The sequence below is a fragment of the Microtus pennsylvanicus genome, chromosome 17 (genome assembly GCF_037038515.1).
Source record: "Microtus pennsylvanicus isolate mMicPen1 chromosome 17, mMicPen1.hap1, whole genome shotgun sequence".
Classification (NCBI taxonomy): domain Eukaryota; kingdom Metazoa; phylum Chordata; class Mammalia; order Rodentia; family Cricetidae; genus Microtus; species Microtus pennsylvanicus.
Genome location: NC_134595.1, coordinates 37,065,023 through 37,079,300, shown reverse-complemented (window position 1 = coordinate 37,079,300; position 14,278 = coordinate 37,065,023). Strand labels below are relative to the sequence as shown.

At 51.6% G+C, this 14,278-nt stretch overlaps 1 protein-coding gene across 9 annotated transcripts in view; it reads left to right on the top strand.

The window, feature by feature from the left end:
* Positions 1-120: 120 nt before the first annotated feature.
* Tns1 (tensin 1) overlaps positions 121-14,278 on the top strand; it is a 222,161-nt gene continuing 208,003 nt past the window's right edge. For 2 of the 9 annotated variants that reach the window (XM_075951162.1, XM_075951159.1), the window contains exon 1: positions 127-313. In XM_075951162.1, coding sequence (XP_075807277.1) covers positions 158-313 — 156 coding nt within the window. In that variant the 5' untranslated portion in view covers positions 127-157. Of the gene's footprint in view, positions 314-14,278 lie in introns of all 9 variants that reach the window. The other 7 variants (XM_075951155.1, XM_075951154.1, XM_075951157.1 and 4 more) reach the window with 7 other exon arrangements.

Genomic DNA, 14,278 nt, shown 5'->3' with positions numbered 1-14,278 from the left:
GCGGAGGCGGAGGCGGACTCCGACGGGGCGGGCCGGGGGCGTCACCCTCCTTCCCCACGTCGCAGACGCCCGGGGCCAAGAGGTGGCTGGGGCTGGGGGCGGACCGGCTCGAGGGTAGTCCGTGTCCCCGCCCCGGGCCCGCCGGGCGCCGGGCCGGATGGGCTGCACCGTGAGCCTGGTTTGCTGTGAGGCGCTCGAGCCAGCGCCCCCCTGCGGCCCGCAGCCCCCCGGGACTCCGCCGGGCCCTGAGCGGCCCGAGCGCTGTGAGCCCGGGGGTGCGGTGCGAGCCCAAAGGAGGTGGCTGCTGCTTCAGGTAGGGTGCTGCTAGCTGGGTGCGGGCAGCGGGCGCGGCAGAGCCTAGTCCACTTGGGACAGTAAGGAGTCTGGGAAGGTGTGGGTTGGAACGTGGGAGGGCCCTGCAGCCAGCTCCGTGGAGGTCACACCTGGGCTTCTGGTGTCCTTGAGCTTAGGGTGCCTTAGAAAGGCTAATACCTGTGAGACGTTGGGGGCAGGTTTGTGATCAGGCACTACCGAGATTGAGGCGGGAAGATTATAATCCAGGGCCAGCATAGTGAGATCGTTTCTGAAACAACCTGAACCCGAATCAAACCTAAAACAAAAAGCAAAAACAAACAAAAAGAAAGAGGAAAGAGAAAGTGGCAGAGAGAAGGAGGCAACAGACATGGGGAGGGGAGGGGAGGGGAGGGGAGGGAGAGAAGTGGAGCAGGCAAGAGACAATTAGTTATTAGTTTAGTTCAGGTGAGAATTTGGAACCCCCAGAGGGTGCTGGGTCAAGGAGGGAAAGGTTAACATCCCCTTAGCATGGGTGGGGAGGCAGAGTGGTGGTTGTCCTGAACTCTTCAGAGCCAGCTCGGCCCGCCCCGCGGCCCGCAGCAGGGTGTGAGGGCAGGGAAGCCAGCGGTGTCTGCGGGGGGTCGGGGCGGGAGGGGTGGGTGGCGTGAGGAGGGTGCATTTAGCTCTGCATCCCCTTTCTCCTCCCTCCTTTTCTGACTGATTCTTAGAACCTGGATGTGGGAAATGTCCAGAGGCAAAATAGCGATGACCAGCAGGTGATTGATGCGGGTGGGCAGGCTTTGCGTAGTCTTTTTCTCCTGGAGAAAGAAAGTGCTTTGTATTAGTAGGGACTGGCCAACTCTACTCCAGCCCGGCAGGGCCACAACCGCTTTCTCCAAGGGGGCAGGAGGAGCAACCTCATGGGATTGTCTGCTGAACTATGGTCCTACAGTTCTTTTTCCATGGGAGGCCAGCAGAGTCGGGGTTTACTCCAAATGCATCCTGCACCCACATTTCAGTCCCTCCTTATGGACAGCAGGGAGGCCAGTGTGGCTGTGTGTACTTATGTACACGTTTGCCAGAGTGTGTCTAGTGCCTTGGAGGTCTCTCTGCATGTGACTGGCTGTTCCTCTGGGGCACAGATGAGAGCCTGTTTGTGGTTTTATACCACAGCCACAGGTACAGGGTTGGGAACTTGTAAATGAAGTACTCTATCCCGCAAGGCAGTAGACGGTGACTGGGCATGATGAGGGACAGGTTTGGAAATGGAACTGTCATCTGTATCCCAGTGACTGGTGCCCTAGCTGAATTCTCATGGAACCTGGGGGAAGGACTTAGGGAACCTGGGAGTAGGAATTGGGCATTCCACATTACTGGTGTGGCAGGGCAGAGGATTGGGGTGACATGCTTGAGCTCTTAAGCGGCAGGTCCCTCCAGAGTTATTAGGATAGCTTCCCTCCCCCTACCCCCACCCACCCACCCAGCCACCCTTGGCTCAGAGCTTCCCACTCCTGTCATGCAAGATGTCCGGGGGAGGTGAGACAGTGGCCCTTTCAAATTCTGGGCTTTCCTTTAAGGGGTAGGTCTGAGCTGCTCCCTGGGGTTTGGGAATTGGAGAGCCCTGGGAGGCATCTCACACTCCAGGAGTACTGTTGCTCTTACCTCCCCTGGTTGGCTGAGACTATCCACTTCCTTGTTTTGCCTGCTGCTTTTCAGACAGGTCCCCAACCCTTCTCCTCTCTTTCTGCCTGTGGGCTTAGGACTTTTACTCCCTTCCGCGCTCCCTGCAGCCAACCATGGCATGGTGCAGGATGCCCATTGGACATGTGAGGGTGGGCAGGGATGGGTAATTGGGGCTGAGATCCGGGAGAAGAACCAGGGGCACTGGAGGTTGGTGACTCAGGGGAGGAGGAGGGAGGGATTTTGCTGTTGCGTGTGCCCTGTGTGACAGCGACAGGAACAGGGATGTCTGTGTTAGGGGACAAGTGTCTGTCTGCATTTGGATGAGCTGGTTTTCCAGTGGCCTCTTGGGAGAGCTTGCTGTGACTCATTCCCTCCCTTATCTGCATGGATTAGGCTCCATCTCAACCAAGTGCCCAGGTCCTGGCTCAAGCAGGGGCTTCTGGGCGGACAGCTCTCTTTCTTAGCCAGGAACCCATTCACAGGTAACTCTCAGGAGACTATGCAGCCCAGGAAAAAGCAGCCGGTGCCTATCACTGCGGCCCTTGCTGGTGGAGGTGTGATACTCACGTTCTTGTTCTGGATAAACATCTCTTGGGCTTTCACCCTCACAGGAACCCAGCTCAGAAGCTACCACGCATCTGGGCTGGCAGCCAGGGCCCTCCTACTGCCACAGACACGCGCCAGCCGCCATTCCTGCCTGGCCCATCCCGTGGGCCAACTTCTTACCCTGAGGCAGCCTGGGCTCATGTCTCTGACTCGCTTCTCAGCCTTGCTGTTCTGCTCATGAGCCCCTTTTGCCCACTTTGGCACCCCTGTCTTCTATGCAGTTGCCTTCCTCATTCTGCCGAGGCGCCCCCCTCCTTACCCCCACCCACTCTGTTCCTGCATTTTTTTCTGAATCTGAGACCTGCCCCTCCTCCCTGTTTGGAGGGTGCTGCCTGCTCCGGCTTTGCACTGTCTTGAGCTTGGATCCTATACTCCTCAGCTGACTTTTTAAAAATTATTAATTAAAAAAATTATTTTGTGTGCGCTCTATGCACATGCCATGGCGCATGTGTGGAAGCCAGAGAACAACCTGTGGGAGTCCCGTCTCGCTTCTATCACGTGGGTCCCCAGGATCAAACTCACGGCATCGAGCTTGGCAGCAGGTGCCTTTGCCAGCTGAACCGTCTCATGGCCCTCCGCTGGTTTCTTTGGCCCTCACAGTTTGTACATGTTGAGCCCTCCCGAGGCTCCTATGTGGTCCCGATGAGGAACTGGCATCCCTCCTGAGTGTTCCCGCCAAGCTTCTCTGACCTGGGCGCCAAAGGGCCTGGCGGGCATCTCTAGGTGCCAACCTCGCCTCCTCACTCTGTGCCATATCCAAGACAAGTGGGTGCTTGTCTGATAGTGATGGGAGCTGCAGAAAGAGACGTCAGGCTGATTCCTCCCTCCTAAAGCCGTCCTTTGGGGCTACTCCTCTGGCCTCTGCTTCTCCCAGCCTGGAGTACCCGAAGGTTAGCAGTCCTGCAGTCACCCCTGTGGTGAGATCCTATAGGATGGCCAGTTCTCTACTTAATCCAGTTCCCAGTCCTGTGCTTAGCTTGCTTCCATTTCTTCTCCTTTACTAGAATTCTAGAGCTCCGGAGCTGAACAAGGCCTTAATTCATGGTTCTGAACCTTAGTGGCCACAGCTCCTGCTGAGAAGGTGACGGAAGCTACGGATGCTCTTGTTCGGGAGGAGTGTATGCATGCCCACACAGCTGTTGCACACACAAACACTGTCATGTGTCTCTCCAAATTTACCCTGGCTCTGCTCCACCTGCTTTGTGTTCCCCACATAAGCACCCCAAGGCTCAGAGAAGGGAAGTGACTTCCCTAATGTCACACCTCCCATGCGTGCCAGAGCCACCGCTTTGTCTCACTCAGGTGTCCTGGCCCCAGAGGGGTAGGAGTTTTGTCCCCCAATGCAATCTTTGCTTTTTATCCCCTGCAAGATAGGAGGAGCCTGACTGTTCGTTTGCTCCATGGTGTTTCAAGTAGTTTTGAACAGGTGGCACCAGGTGAGGAGCAGGGGACAAGGCAGAAATCAGACAGCACTTGCTCTTTCCCCAGGGGACCGTCCATTGCGGGGGAGAGATGAAGAGGACCGGCATGAGGACCCAAACAAATGGTCCTTCCCTGGTAACTGGGCCAGGAGTGAGGGGGTAGAGGGGCAGGTCAGCCTGTCATGTGATGGAAGTGGAGTGACTGGCAGAGGGAGGAAGTAGGGCTTCTGCCGGGGCTGGGGCAGAGGGAGGGAAGAGAGAAGGTCCAGGGGAAGAGCACCATGTTTAAAGGTCCTAGGATGGATGGACGGTGGTGGGGCCTTCCCACAAAAGTTTCGAGACTTTCTGTAGCTACTCTGGCTCCCTGTGAGCCCCTGATCTGGGCCACAGTCGTGGTGGGAAAGGAGATGGTGATGAAGGAAGAGCGAGGCCAAGGCTGCCTAGGATCGGGGCACAGAGGGAGAGTGGAGTAGAATAAGATAGCTGAGTGATTGATTCCTCAGCTCACAAATATGGTGGCCTATGGAGCTCAACACATCCCCGGGTTCAGTTAGAGTATTTCCCAGAAGTCTGTGCAGGCTCCCTACTAACTCAGGTATTTGCATCTTGGTGCTCCACAGGCAGAGTGAAGAAACAGAGCCTTTGGCATGCCTGTGATTCCAACTGTTCTTGGGGCTGAGGCAGGAGAACTGTGAGTGAAAGAAGGGACAGACTGAGCTATATAGTGGGGTCCTGTTTCCAAAAAGGGGGGTTATCTGGGGGATATATCTTGGTTATAGAGGACTTTTCTAAATATAGAAGGTCCTGGGTTCAATCACCATTTGGGGGATGGGGAAGAAGCCCAGCTCCCCGATGCCCTCCTTCCTGCCTCCTACTGCTCATTGATTTCCCCTCAAAGGGATGTTCACTCTCTTGCCTTCAGACAGCACAGACTGACCTGGTATAGGATTTCTCATGAATAGGATGGAGTGTGCATTTTTGTGTCTGATTTATAATCCACACGATGGCTGTGAATTTTACCCCTGTGCTTGTACATTGCTGTAGCTTGCGCCTTCTCTTGGCTGGGTGGTGTTTCACCATGTGAAGATACACAATTGACATATCCATCCATCTATTGATAGGCTCTTGTGACTAACTTTTCTGTGATTATTTTCATATGTGGCTTTTGGGGATCATATGTTCAAATGTCTGTTGTGTATGATTCCATGTTGATGGTTGTAGGAAGACCCAACAAGAATCAGGGGACGACAGCATTAGTGATATCCTGAGGAGGGAGAAGAGATTCTCTGGCACACTAGGGCTTCATCCTTGCAGTAACTGTCCCCAGTCCTATGCAACTCTCTGTAGCCTCAGCCTAGGACTTTGACGGGGTTGGGGGGGGGAGGGAGACAAAGAACTAGAGACTGACACTGTGGTAGGGTAGGTGGCACTCAGCTGACTACCTCCTCCTCACTGTTATGTTCTGTCTTGGGCGGGCCCAGTCCCTGGCAGAACAGGCGGGTATGAGGCTGAGGGTGGGGCCTCATTCCTTCTCTTTCTCCAGATGGGCAAGAAGCCAGCTATTGCCTCCTTGCTTGCTGTATGAACTTGCCAATGTCCCCTGGCAGAGTGTGGTGCCAAGGGCAGGCAAGCTAAGGCAGCCCTCAGGGGAACATAGGAGAGTAGAGGTTTCCATCTACTCAGGAGGTGGCTGGTACCCAGAGTCTGCCCCCTTTTTAGTATCCCAGCTCTGATTTCTTTGTTTCCAGAGACTGGAGACCTGATGCTTCTGACTAGTTACCTGTCTTAGCCTGAAGAGCCCCAGTGTTTGGAGCCCTATCCCAGACAGTAAAATAGATGAGGCCCACTCTTGTCTATCTGTGTACCTCTGTGTGTGTCTCTGTGTCTGTCTGTCTGTCTGTCTGTCTCTCTCTCTCTCTTGTGTGTGTGTGTGCATGCGTGCGCGCCTGCTCACAAGCACATGTGCTGGTGCACCTGCATGAATGCGGAGGCCAGAAGGGTTAATATCAGGTGGTTTTCCTTGATCAATCTCCATCTTCTTTTCTGAAACAGGATCTCACTGAATATGAAGCTCATTGATTTGGTTGGTCTGTCTGGCTAATGAGCTCCAGGGATCCACTTGCCTCCACCCACTCCTTCCTTGTTGGGATTTAAAGAAGCATGCTACCCACGCCAGAATTTTATGTGGTTTCTGAGGGTCTGAACTCAGGTCCTCATACCTGTATGGCAAGTGCTTTGTCAACTAAGCCATCTTCTTTGCCATGATTGCATGTTCCTTTGTGTCCGGTCATGGGAGAGTTGGTGGGCCACTCTGGGAATGTTTGTTCAAAAGACGGTCTCCCGATAAGTCTGTATGCAATGCTAAGTTTCAGTGATCTTGGTGACCGAGGAGCTTAACAAAGGAACTTAGCACACGAATGCTCAGTAAGGGTTGCTCAGTGGATGGAGGGATGCATGGTGAGATGGGTTAAGGCCAAGAATCCTGTGGAAGGAGAGAGGACCCGAATGGAAATACACACCCATGTGGACAGGATTGGGAAGGGCTGTCTTTATTTGATCTCCCCCTCAAACTTGGACTCCACCCAGGCTTGAGTTCTTTGGGTGCTTAGCGGAAGGTGCCTGTGTGAGGATGGGAGCCAGGGTTTGACCAAGGGGATCAAGGGCAGGTGTGGTTGAAGGTCAACAGAAGCACGTGCAGGGTTGAATGAAGTCAGCTGGTAGAACTTCGCCAGGTTTGAAACCACTGAGCCGGGAGATGTGATCTGGCAACCAGCGAGGGCTGGCAGTGGGTGGCAGTCATGGGAGACTGGAGAAGGTGTCTCCTGGCTTCACTGAAAACGTTTGCCCTTGCATAGCCGTTCCGGGCATTTCTGCCAGCACCCTTTGCAGGAACTTTTGCATGTCCCTATCCACTCCCATTTCACCCTGCTCATCTTGACATGGCTGCAGCCGGGAGGGTCAAGAGTGGCCTGGAGGAGCCACAGGCATGATCTTCCGAGTCTTCAGGTGCAACTGAAGTCCCGAAGTCTGTGGGCTGTGGTCCTGGGTGCCTTGCTGGTTCTGCACCCAGAAGCCTCTCAATTCTCATGTGTCTGCTCTCCTTTTAAGCCTCCAACCCTTCCTCCTGTCTTTTTCTCCGTTCACCCATCTTCTCTTTTGCGTGTCCGCTCTTTATCCTGCAGTCACCTAGTTCCCCACCCCCACCTACCCGCCCACGTCAAACACTGTGTGTGTTCTCGCTGCTTTATTGAGCATCTCAGTCCATGTGTGCCAGGGTAACAGAAGATGTGAGACAGGCGGTTTCTTTTCTTTCTTCCCCCAACTCCGCCACCCTTTTTAAAGTTGAGACAGGGTCTTACTATGTAGCTCTGGCTAGCCTGGAACTTGTTATATACATAGACCAGGAAGGCCTTGAACTCACAGAGATCTGCCTGCCCCTGCCAGCTGGGTCCTGGGATGGAAAACATGCAACACTATGTCCGGCTAAGTGTTAGATTTTTAACTGCCATAGTTCATCCTGTTGGGGCTTGGGGGTATTTAGAATGGTGTTTTTAGGAGCTGGGGAGACAAGTCAGTTGATAAAGTGCTTGCTGGACAAGATGACAAACTGAATTCAAATTTCTAGTACCCAGGTAAAAAGCCAGACATGGTAGGTGTACGTGTAATCCCAGTGCTGAGACAGAAGGATCATGGATGCATATTGGCTGGCTAGTCTTGCTGAATCGATGCGCTCCATGGTTAGTGAGAGTCCCAGCATCAGAAAAGGTGGGGGCTGGTGGGATGGCCCAGTGGGTAAGAGCACTTGCTGTATAAGCATGAGGATCTGAATTCAGATACCAGCACTCATATAAAAATCGAGGCAAAGACACACACACACACACACACACACACACACACACACTGTAACACATTGTAACACACACTGTAAATACACACATGCACTGTAATACATACATACACACTGTAGTGCGTGCGCACGTGCACACACACACACACACACACTGTAACCCCACTGTCATGGGGAGCAGAGACAAGAGAATTGGTGAGACTTGTTGGCCACTAACTTAGCTCCAGGTTCAGTGAGAAAAATCTTATGTCAAAGAAACAAGGTGGAGAGAGAGAGAGCAAGAATCTAGCATCCTCGTCTGACTTCCCTGAGTATTCCCGCACATACATGTACACATACATCTTAAACATGTAAGAAACCTGACATTGGCTTTTGGCCTCCTTCTGAGCTCACTCCCTACCATGTACACACATACAAACACATGAACATGTATAACACGCACACACACAATTTAGACTTTTTAAAATTTTTATTTATTATTATTGTATCTGGCTGTGGGAGCACACCGGCAGTGGAAATCAGAGGCCAATTGTAGAGTCTGTTCTTGCCTTTCACTTCATGTGGCTTCCAGATAGCCAGCTCAAGTTGTCAGGCCTGCGTATCAACACTTGTTGACACATCTGTCAGCCCATAAACTGCATCTTCTTTTCTTCTTCTTTTTGCAAAGATTATTTTATTTTACATATTGAGTGTTTTACCTTCATGTTTGTAGGTGAACCACCTGTGTACCTGGTGCTTATGGAGGTTAAAATAGAGTGTCCAGTTTCCTGGAACTGGAGTTACAGATGGTTGAGAGGTACCATGTGGATGCTAGGAACCGAACCTCCAGCCCCTTGTTCTCTCTCTCTCTCTTTTCCTCCCTCCCTCCTTTCCTTCTTTTCTTCTTCTAATTTTTTGAGACAGGGTTTCTTTGTGTAGTCCTGGCATCCTGGAACTACTTAGTAGACCAGATTGGCCTTGAACTCACAGACATCTGCCTGCCTCTGTGTTGTAGAAGGAGGAGCGGGCTGCATCCTGCCGCCTGGCTAGTTTAACTCCTGAAATAACTACACAGAAATTGTATTAATTAAATTACTGTCTGGCCCATTAACTCTAGCCTCTTATTGGCTAACTCTCACATCTTGATTAATCCATTTCTATTAAATCTGTGTATCACCACGTGACTGTGGCTTACCGGCAAGATTCTAACCTACGTCCGTCTCAGGCTGGAGTTTCATGGCGTCTGCCACACTGCCTTCTTCCCAGCATCCTGTTCTGTCTACTCCGCCTACCTAATTTTCTGCCCTATTAAAAGGCCAAGACAGTTTTCTTTATTCAACCAATGGAAGCAACACATAGCCAGAAGTACCTCCTACACCATCTCTGCCTCCCAGAGTGTTGGGATTAAAGGCATGTGCTACCACCACCCAGCAATTACAAGGTCTCATATAGTTCAGGTTGTCTTTGAACTCACCATGTAGCTGAGGATGACCTTGAACTTCTAATTGCTGGGATTTCAGGCACAGTTTTATGTGGTGCTGGGGATGAAGCCAGGACTTTTGGCATGCTAGGCAAACACTCTACTACTGGGTCCCATCCCCAGCCAGGAGCTGCATTTTCTTTATCCATCCCTCGATTAATGGGCTTCTAAGTTGGTTCCTTAATTTAGCTGTTGTGAAAAGTGCTGCAGTAACCAGTGGTGCCTCTGTGACATGTGGCTGTAGAGTCCTTTGGGTAAATACCCGGGAGGGCTATAGCTGAGCCAGATGGAGGATCTAGTGTTAGTGTTTGAGAATCCTCCATACGGGTGTGTAGAATTTCCCTTTTGTCTGCATCCTAACCTTTTATTTCTTCTGTTCTTAATGACTGTCCTTCTGACTGGGATGAGATCAAAATTACACTGTATTTTCTCTTTTAAACATATTTATTTATTTTTAGTTTACATGTGCAAGTGTTTAGGCTGTATGTATGCCAGTACCATCTGTGTGCAGAGCCTGGGGAAGCCCAAAGAGGGTGTAGGAACCCATGGAATTGGAGTTACAGGTGGTTATGAGCCACCATGTGGGTGTTGGGGACCGAACTTGGTCTTCTGAAAGAGCAGCCAGTGCTTTTAACCGCTGATCCATTTCTCCTGCCCTTTAATGTGGTATTTTTGTTGTTGAGACAGGGTCTCACTATGTAACTTTGGCTGGCCTGAAACTCGATTGTAGACCAGGCTGGCCTTGAGCTCACAGAGAGCCCCCTGTCTCTGCCTCCTGAGAGCTGGGATTAAAGGTGTGCTTGGTCACGTCATTCTGGCTTTCACACTGCAGTTTTAACTTACTTTCTCTGATGGCTAGTGGGAGTGGACATTTTTTCCCAAGTGTTTGCGTTTCCTCTTTTAAGAACTGTCTGCTTATTTCATAAGCTCATTTGTTAATTGGGTTATTTATTTGTTTATTCTGTGTGGTGTGTGTATGTGTTTGTATGGCTGTGTACACATGTGTTTGAGGGTATGCTTGTGTGGGCAGAGGTCAGAGACCAGTATCAGGTTGGCTTCCTTAACCATTTTCAATCTTTATTTTACAAGGTTTTTTTCCCCCAGGTTTTTTATTTGTGCATATGTTGTATATCCGTGTGCTTCTGCTTGTGTGTGGGTAGGTACATGAGTGTATATGTGGAGGCTCAAGGTTGATGTCGGTAATCGTTTTGGGTTGGTCTTCCACCTTATTCATTGGTATAGGGTCATTCAATTGAACCTAGAAGTCATCTACACGGCTAGTCTCCTTAGCCAGCTTGCTTTGGGGATCCCGTCTCTGCCTTTTGAGACTGGGGTTATAGGTGAACTGCCATACTCACTTGGCGTCTTATGTGGGTTTTTTAGGGATCCACAGTGGTACTCAGTGAGCAGTTTAACCACTGAGCCATCTTCTTAGCCCCCACACCTTGATTTTTTAAAGTCTTGTGGTTATTATTTATTTATGTGGTTTGTGGTGTGTGTGTGTGTGTGTGTGTGTGTGTGTGTGTGTGTGTATGTGTGTGTGCATACCACAGCACATGTTTGAGGTCAGAGGCTAGCTTAAAGGAGTCAGTTTTCTCCTTCTACCATATTGGTCCTGGGGGTGGAACTTCAGGTTACCAGCCTTGGCAGGAGGCACATTACCCAGTGAACCATCTCTCCAACCCAGCTACACTGAGTTTTGAGGCTGAGTCTTCTCGCTGAGGCTGAAGCTCACTCACTGGTAAGGCTGGCTGGCCAATGAGCTCCAGGGATTTGCTCCTTCCTACCCCTACCTGCTCCGCTCCCTCTCCCCCTGCCCTCGATGCTGGGATGGTACCTCTGCAGCCTGGTTTTTATGTGGCTCCTGGGGTTATGAACTCAAGGTCTAATGCCTGTGTGGCAGGCGCTGTGCCAACTGAGCCGCCTCCCCAGCCTTGCTATTTAGTCCTTTGAGTTCTTTGTATATTCTAGATATTAATCTTCTGTCTGATATATAGCTAGCAAGGATTCTCTCCCATTCTGAAGGCTGCCTCTTCCCCTGGTTGTTTTCTTTACTGCCCAGAGACTTTTTAATTTTATGAGGCCCCATTTGTCAGTTGTTGGCACAATTTCCTATGTGATTGAAGCCCTCCTCGGAAAATACTTGCCTACACCTGTTTCTTGAAGTGTTTCTCCTCCCCTTTCCCCTATAGCCTTAGAGTTTCAGGACTTTCATTAGGGTCTTTGATCTATTGGGACTTATCTCTTCACTCAGTAAACATTTCCCTTTGCTAGAACTCTCACAAAAGGAGACTTGCTCCTGAGCTAACAGCCAGCTCCAAGGGTAGTAACATTAGTCCGTTTCTGGGGGCAGGGTCCCAGTGAGACCCACCTTCCAGCCAGATGTGCTGTTCTTCCACTTCTGTCCTGCCTGAGGTTGTCTAGGAAGCCCTCACAGGGGAGGTTATATTTCAGATGGGATCTTCAGAGACAGTACAGGTGTTCACCGACACCGAAGGGAGGCACGGGCAATTCAGTAGGACTGAGTTTGGAAAGACGGGGAGAGGAAGGGTTAGAAGGTGGGAAAATGGCCTGGTAGGAGGGGGCTTGAATGCGGAGATAAAGGGTTTGGCCTTGAGACTCCCGTGAGGCGTAAAGAGGCCTTGGAGGTGGGGGTGGGGGTTGTGGACTCTATGTTTTTAATCTGTTCCAGGCACAGGATAGAGGATCCATGGAGGGTGGGGCATGGGGTGACCGGAACTTGCTGACCAGTCTTTCTCATGTGGGAAGACCACATAGATAGGGGTTGTATGTTGTGTGTATTTAAGGGTGGGTGCAGTGTCAGCCAGCAGTTCCTCCTCCTTCTTGAGCCTCTGGGAAGGACAGAACCTATCTGCCCTTGTTCCTGACTTCACCTCTATTATAACACCCCCACCCCAACTCCAAGAATGTGGTCCAGGTGGGGTAGGTTGTTGCGCCAAGAACTCATCTAATATGTCTGGCTCTCTGCCTTGTCCTTTTGGCTCTGTTCACCCGCTGCCCAGCCTAGGCGTCACTCCCAGGGGACAGGCCTGGCTTTGTTGGAACCCTGAGACCTGGGTCAGGCATGTGGGTTGAAGGATTGGAAGTGGTGGGCTGGGTAGGTGTAGGGATGGCAGGACCTGGGTGCCGTGGCAGTCTGAGTGTAGAAATCCTGGACTGGGCACTGCTTAGCCTTACTGGCCGTGTCCCTGACATGTTCCTGGCATGTTGGGAGTTTATGGCCTGAGGTACAGAGAGTAAGATGGTAGTAAAGAGCCCTCTGGCCATATCTCCTTTCTCTTGCTGCCTCTGGCCCCACACCCTGGCCTGCTTCTAACCTGGGAGCCCTTCCTCTCCCTTCTTTGGCATGGCCAGCTTCTGTGCTTCAACTCTGTCCCTTCCTAAGTTTTGCAAGGACGGTGGCTTTTCTGCTCTAGAGGAGACTGTGTAGGGTGGCAGCTTCCCCACGGGTTTGTGAATGACAGTGAGTCTAGCGTGGACTTTATAGTAGACTGTGAATGGATAGATGTATAATATAACCTTTTTGTGCCTCAGTTTCCCTCACTGCCCTAGCAGCATTTAGTACAGTGTATGGCATAATTGACAACGTGTGATGAAGGACAGTTGTCTTTGTGGCCATCATCATCATTGTTATTGCTATTGAGTGACAGTATGTGTCTGGTCCTGCAGGAAATAAGATGCAGCAGAAGTGTGAGGGTCAGAAGCATGAGAACCTTGCCAGAGGTCTGCCTGCCGGGGTGGGAGGAGTGGGGAGGCTCAGTAAAGTGGGTGGAGGTGGTGCAGGAGGAAGAGCGAGGCTTCTTCGCTCAGAGGAGGGTTCAGCAAGTCTTGTGGAGTCTATGGGACACAGCTGCCCATCAGAGAGGTCCACAGTGCTTTAGCACGGTCCTCTCCCGCTCCCTACCATCTTGGGATGCACCCTTGGGATGCTTGGTCTTTGCAAACAGTATGGTGGATTTCAGCAGGAATCAGGACCTCATTTCCAGCTGCTTTTGTAGGACGCAGATAAGACTGGGGCCTTTGGGGTGTGTGAGATGGCCTGGGGAGCAATGGGGGATGACCCAAGTGTCTAGAAGAGATGACAGTGTGCACAGGTGGTAACTGTCCATTCTAGGCCTTCTGGCTTCTCACTGCCAGGTTGTGACTTTTGCTACCTCTGTGAATTAGATACTCAGAGCACAGGGTTATTTCCCTCAAGCTTCTGATACCTTTCCTGCCCTCCCCTTTCTGCCTTTTGGCTTGAGTGCCTCAGTGCTGAGGGGGAAACTGAGGCACAGTGCACTGGGCCAGGGAGAGTCCCAGGTGTGGCATTTAGAAATGGCCAATCTACCAGCCCCTCCCCCCTCGTCCCACTCCAAAGTTAATGCTGGGCAGGTGGGGGATGGGCAGTTGGACTTGACCCTTGACTTTCACCTTGACTGGACTGTGGGGTAGGAGTGCCGGGCAGTTGCCAAGCTGCCCCAGCATTAGACAAATGAAGTTGGAGCAAAAACAAATGTTTCTGGGCACTGAGCTGAGGCCATCCGTGGGCGGTCGGCTCAGCCCCAGCCAGGCCAGACTGTCCCCCTCCTCTGCTGGCCCCTCAGCTCCCACCACAGCGGTTGGCAGACTGCTTTGAGACACGGGAGGCACCCAGACGGCCTCCTGACCCCCAGCCACTCACTATGCTAAGCAGACCTCCTTTATTCCTTTGCCTTTTAATGGAGCCACAGCAGGGGGCGGTTTCTCTGTGGTTCTCTTGTTTCTTAAAAAATTCCTTCCTGCGGGTGTGAGGGCGGGCTGCTTCCAGAGGCTTAGACGGGAAGCTCCGTTGCTTCTGAGGATAGGCACCTGAGGATAAAAGACTGGCCGGGTGAATCACTTCTTACCACTTTCTAGCTGGGTGCGCTGGGCAAAATGTCTCCATGTGTCTGAGCTTCAGTGACCTCGGTTGGGAAACAGGGAGAA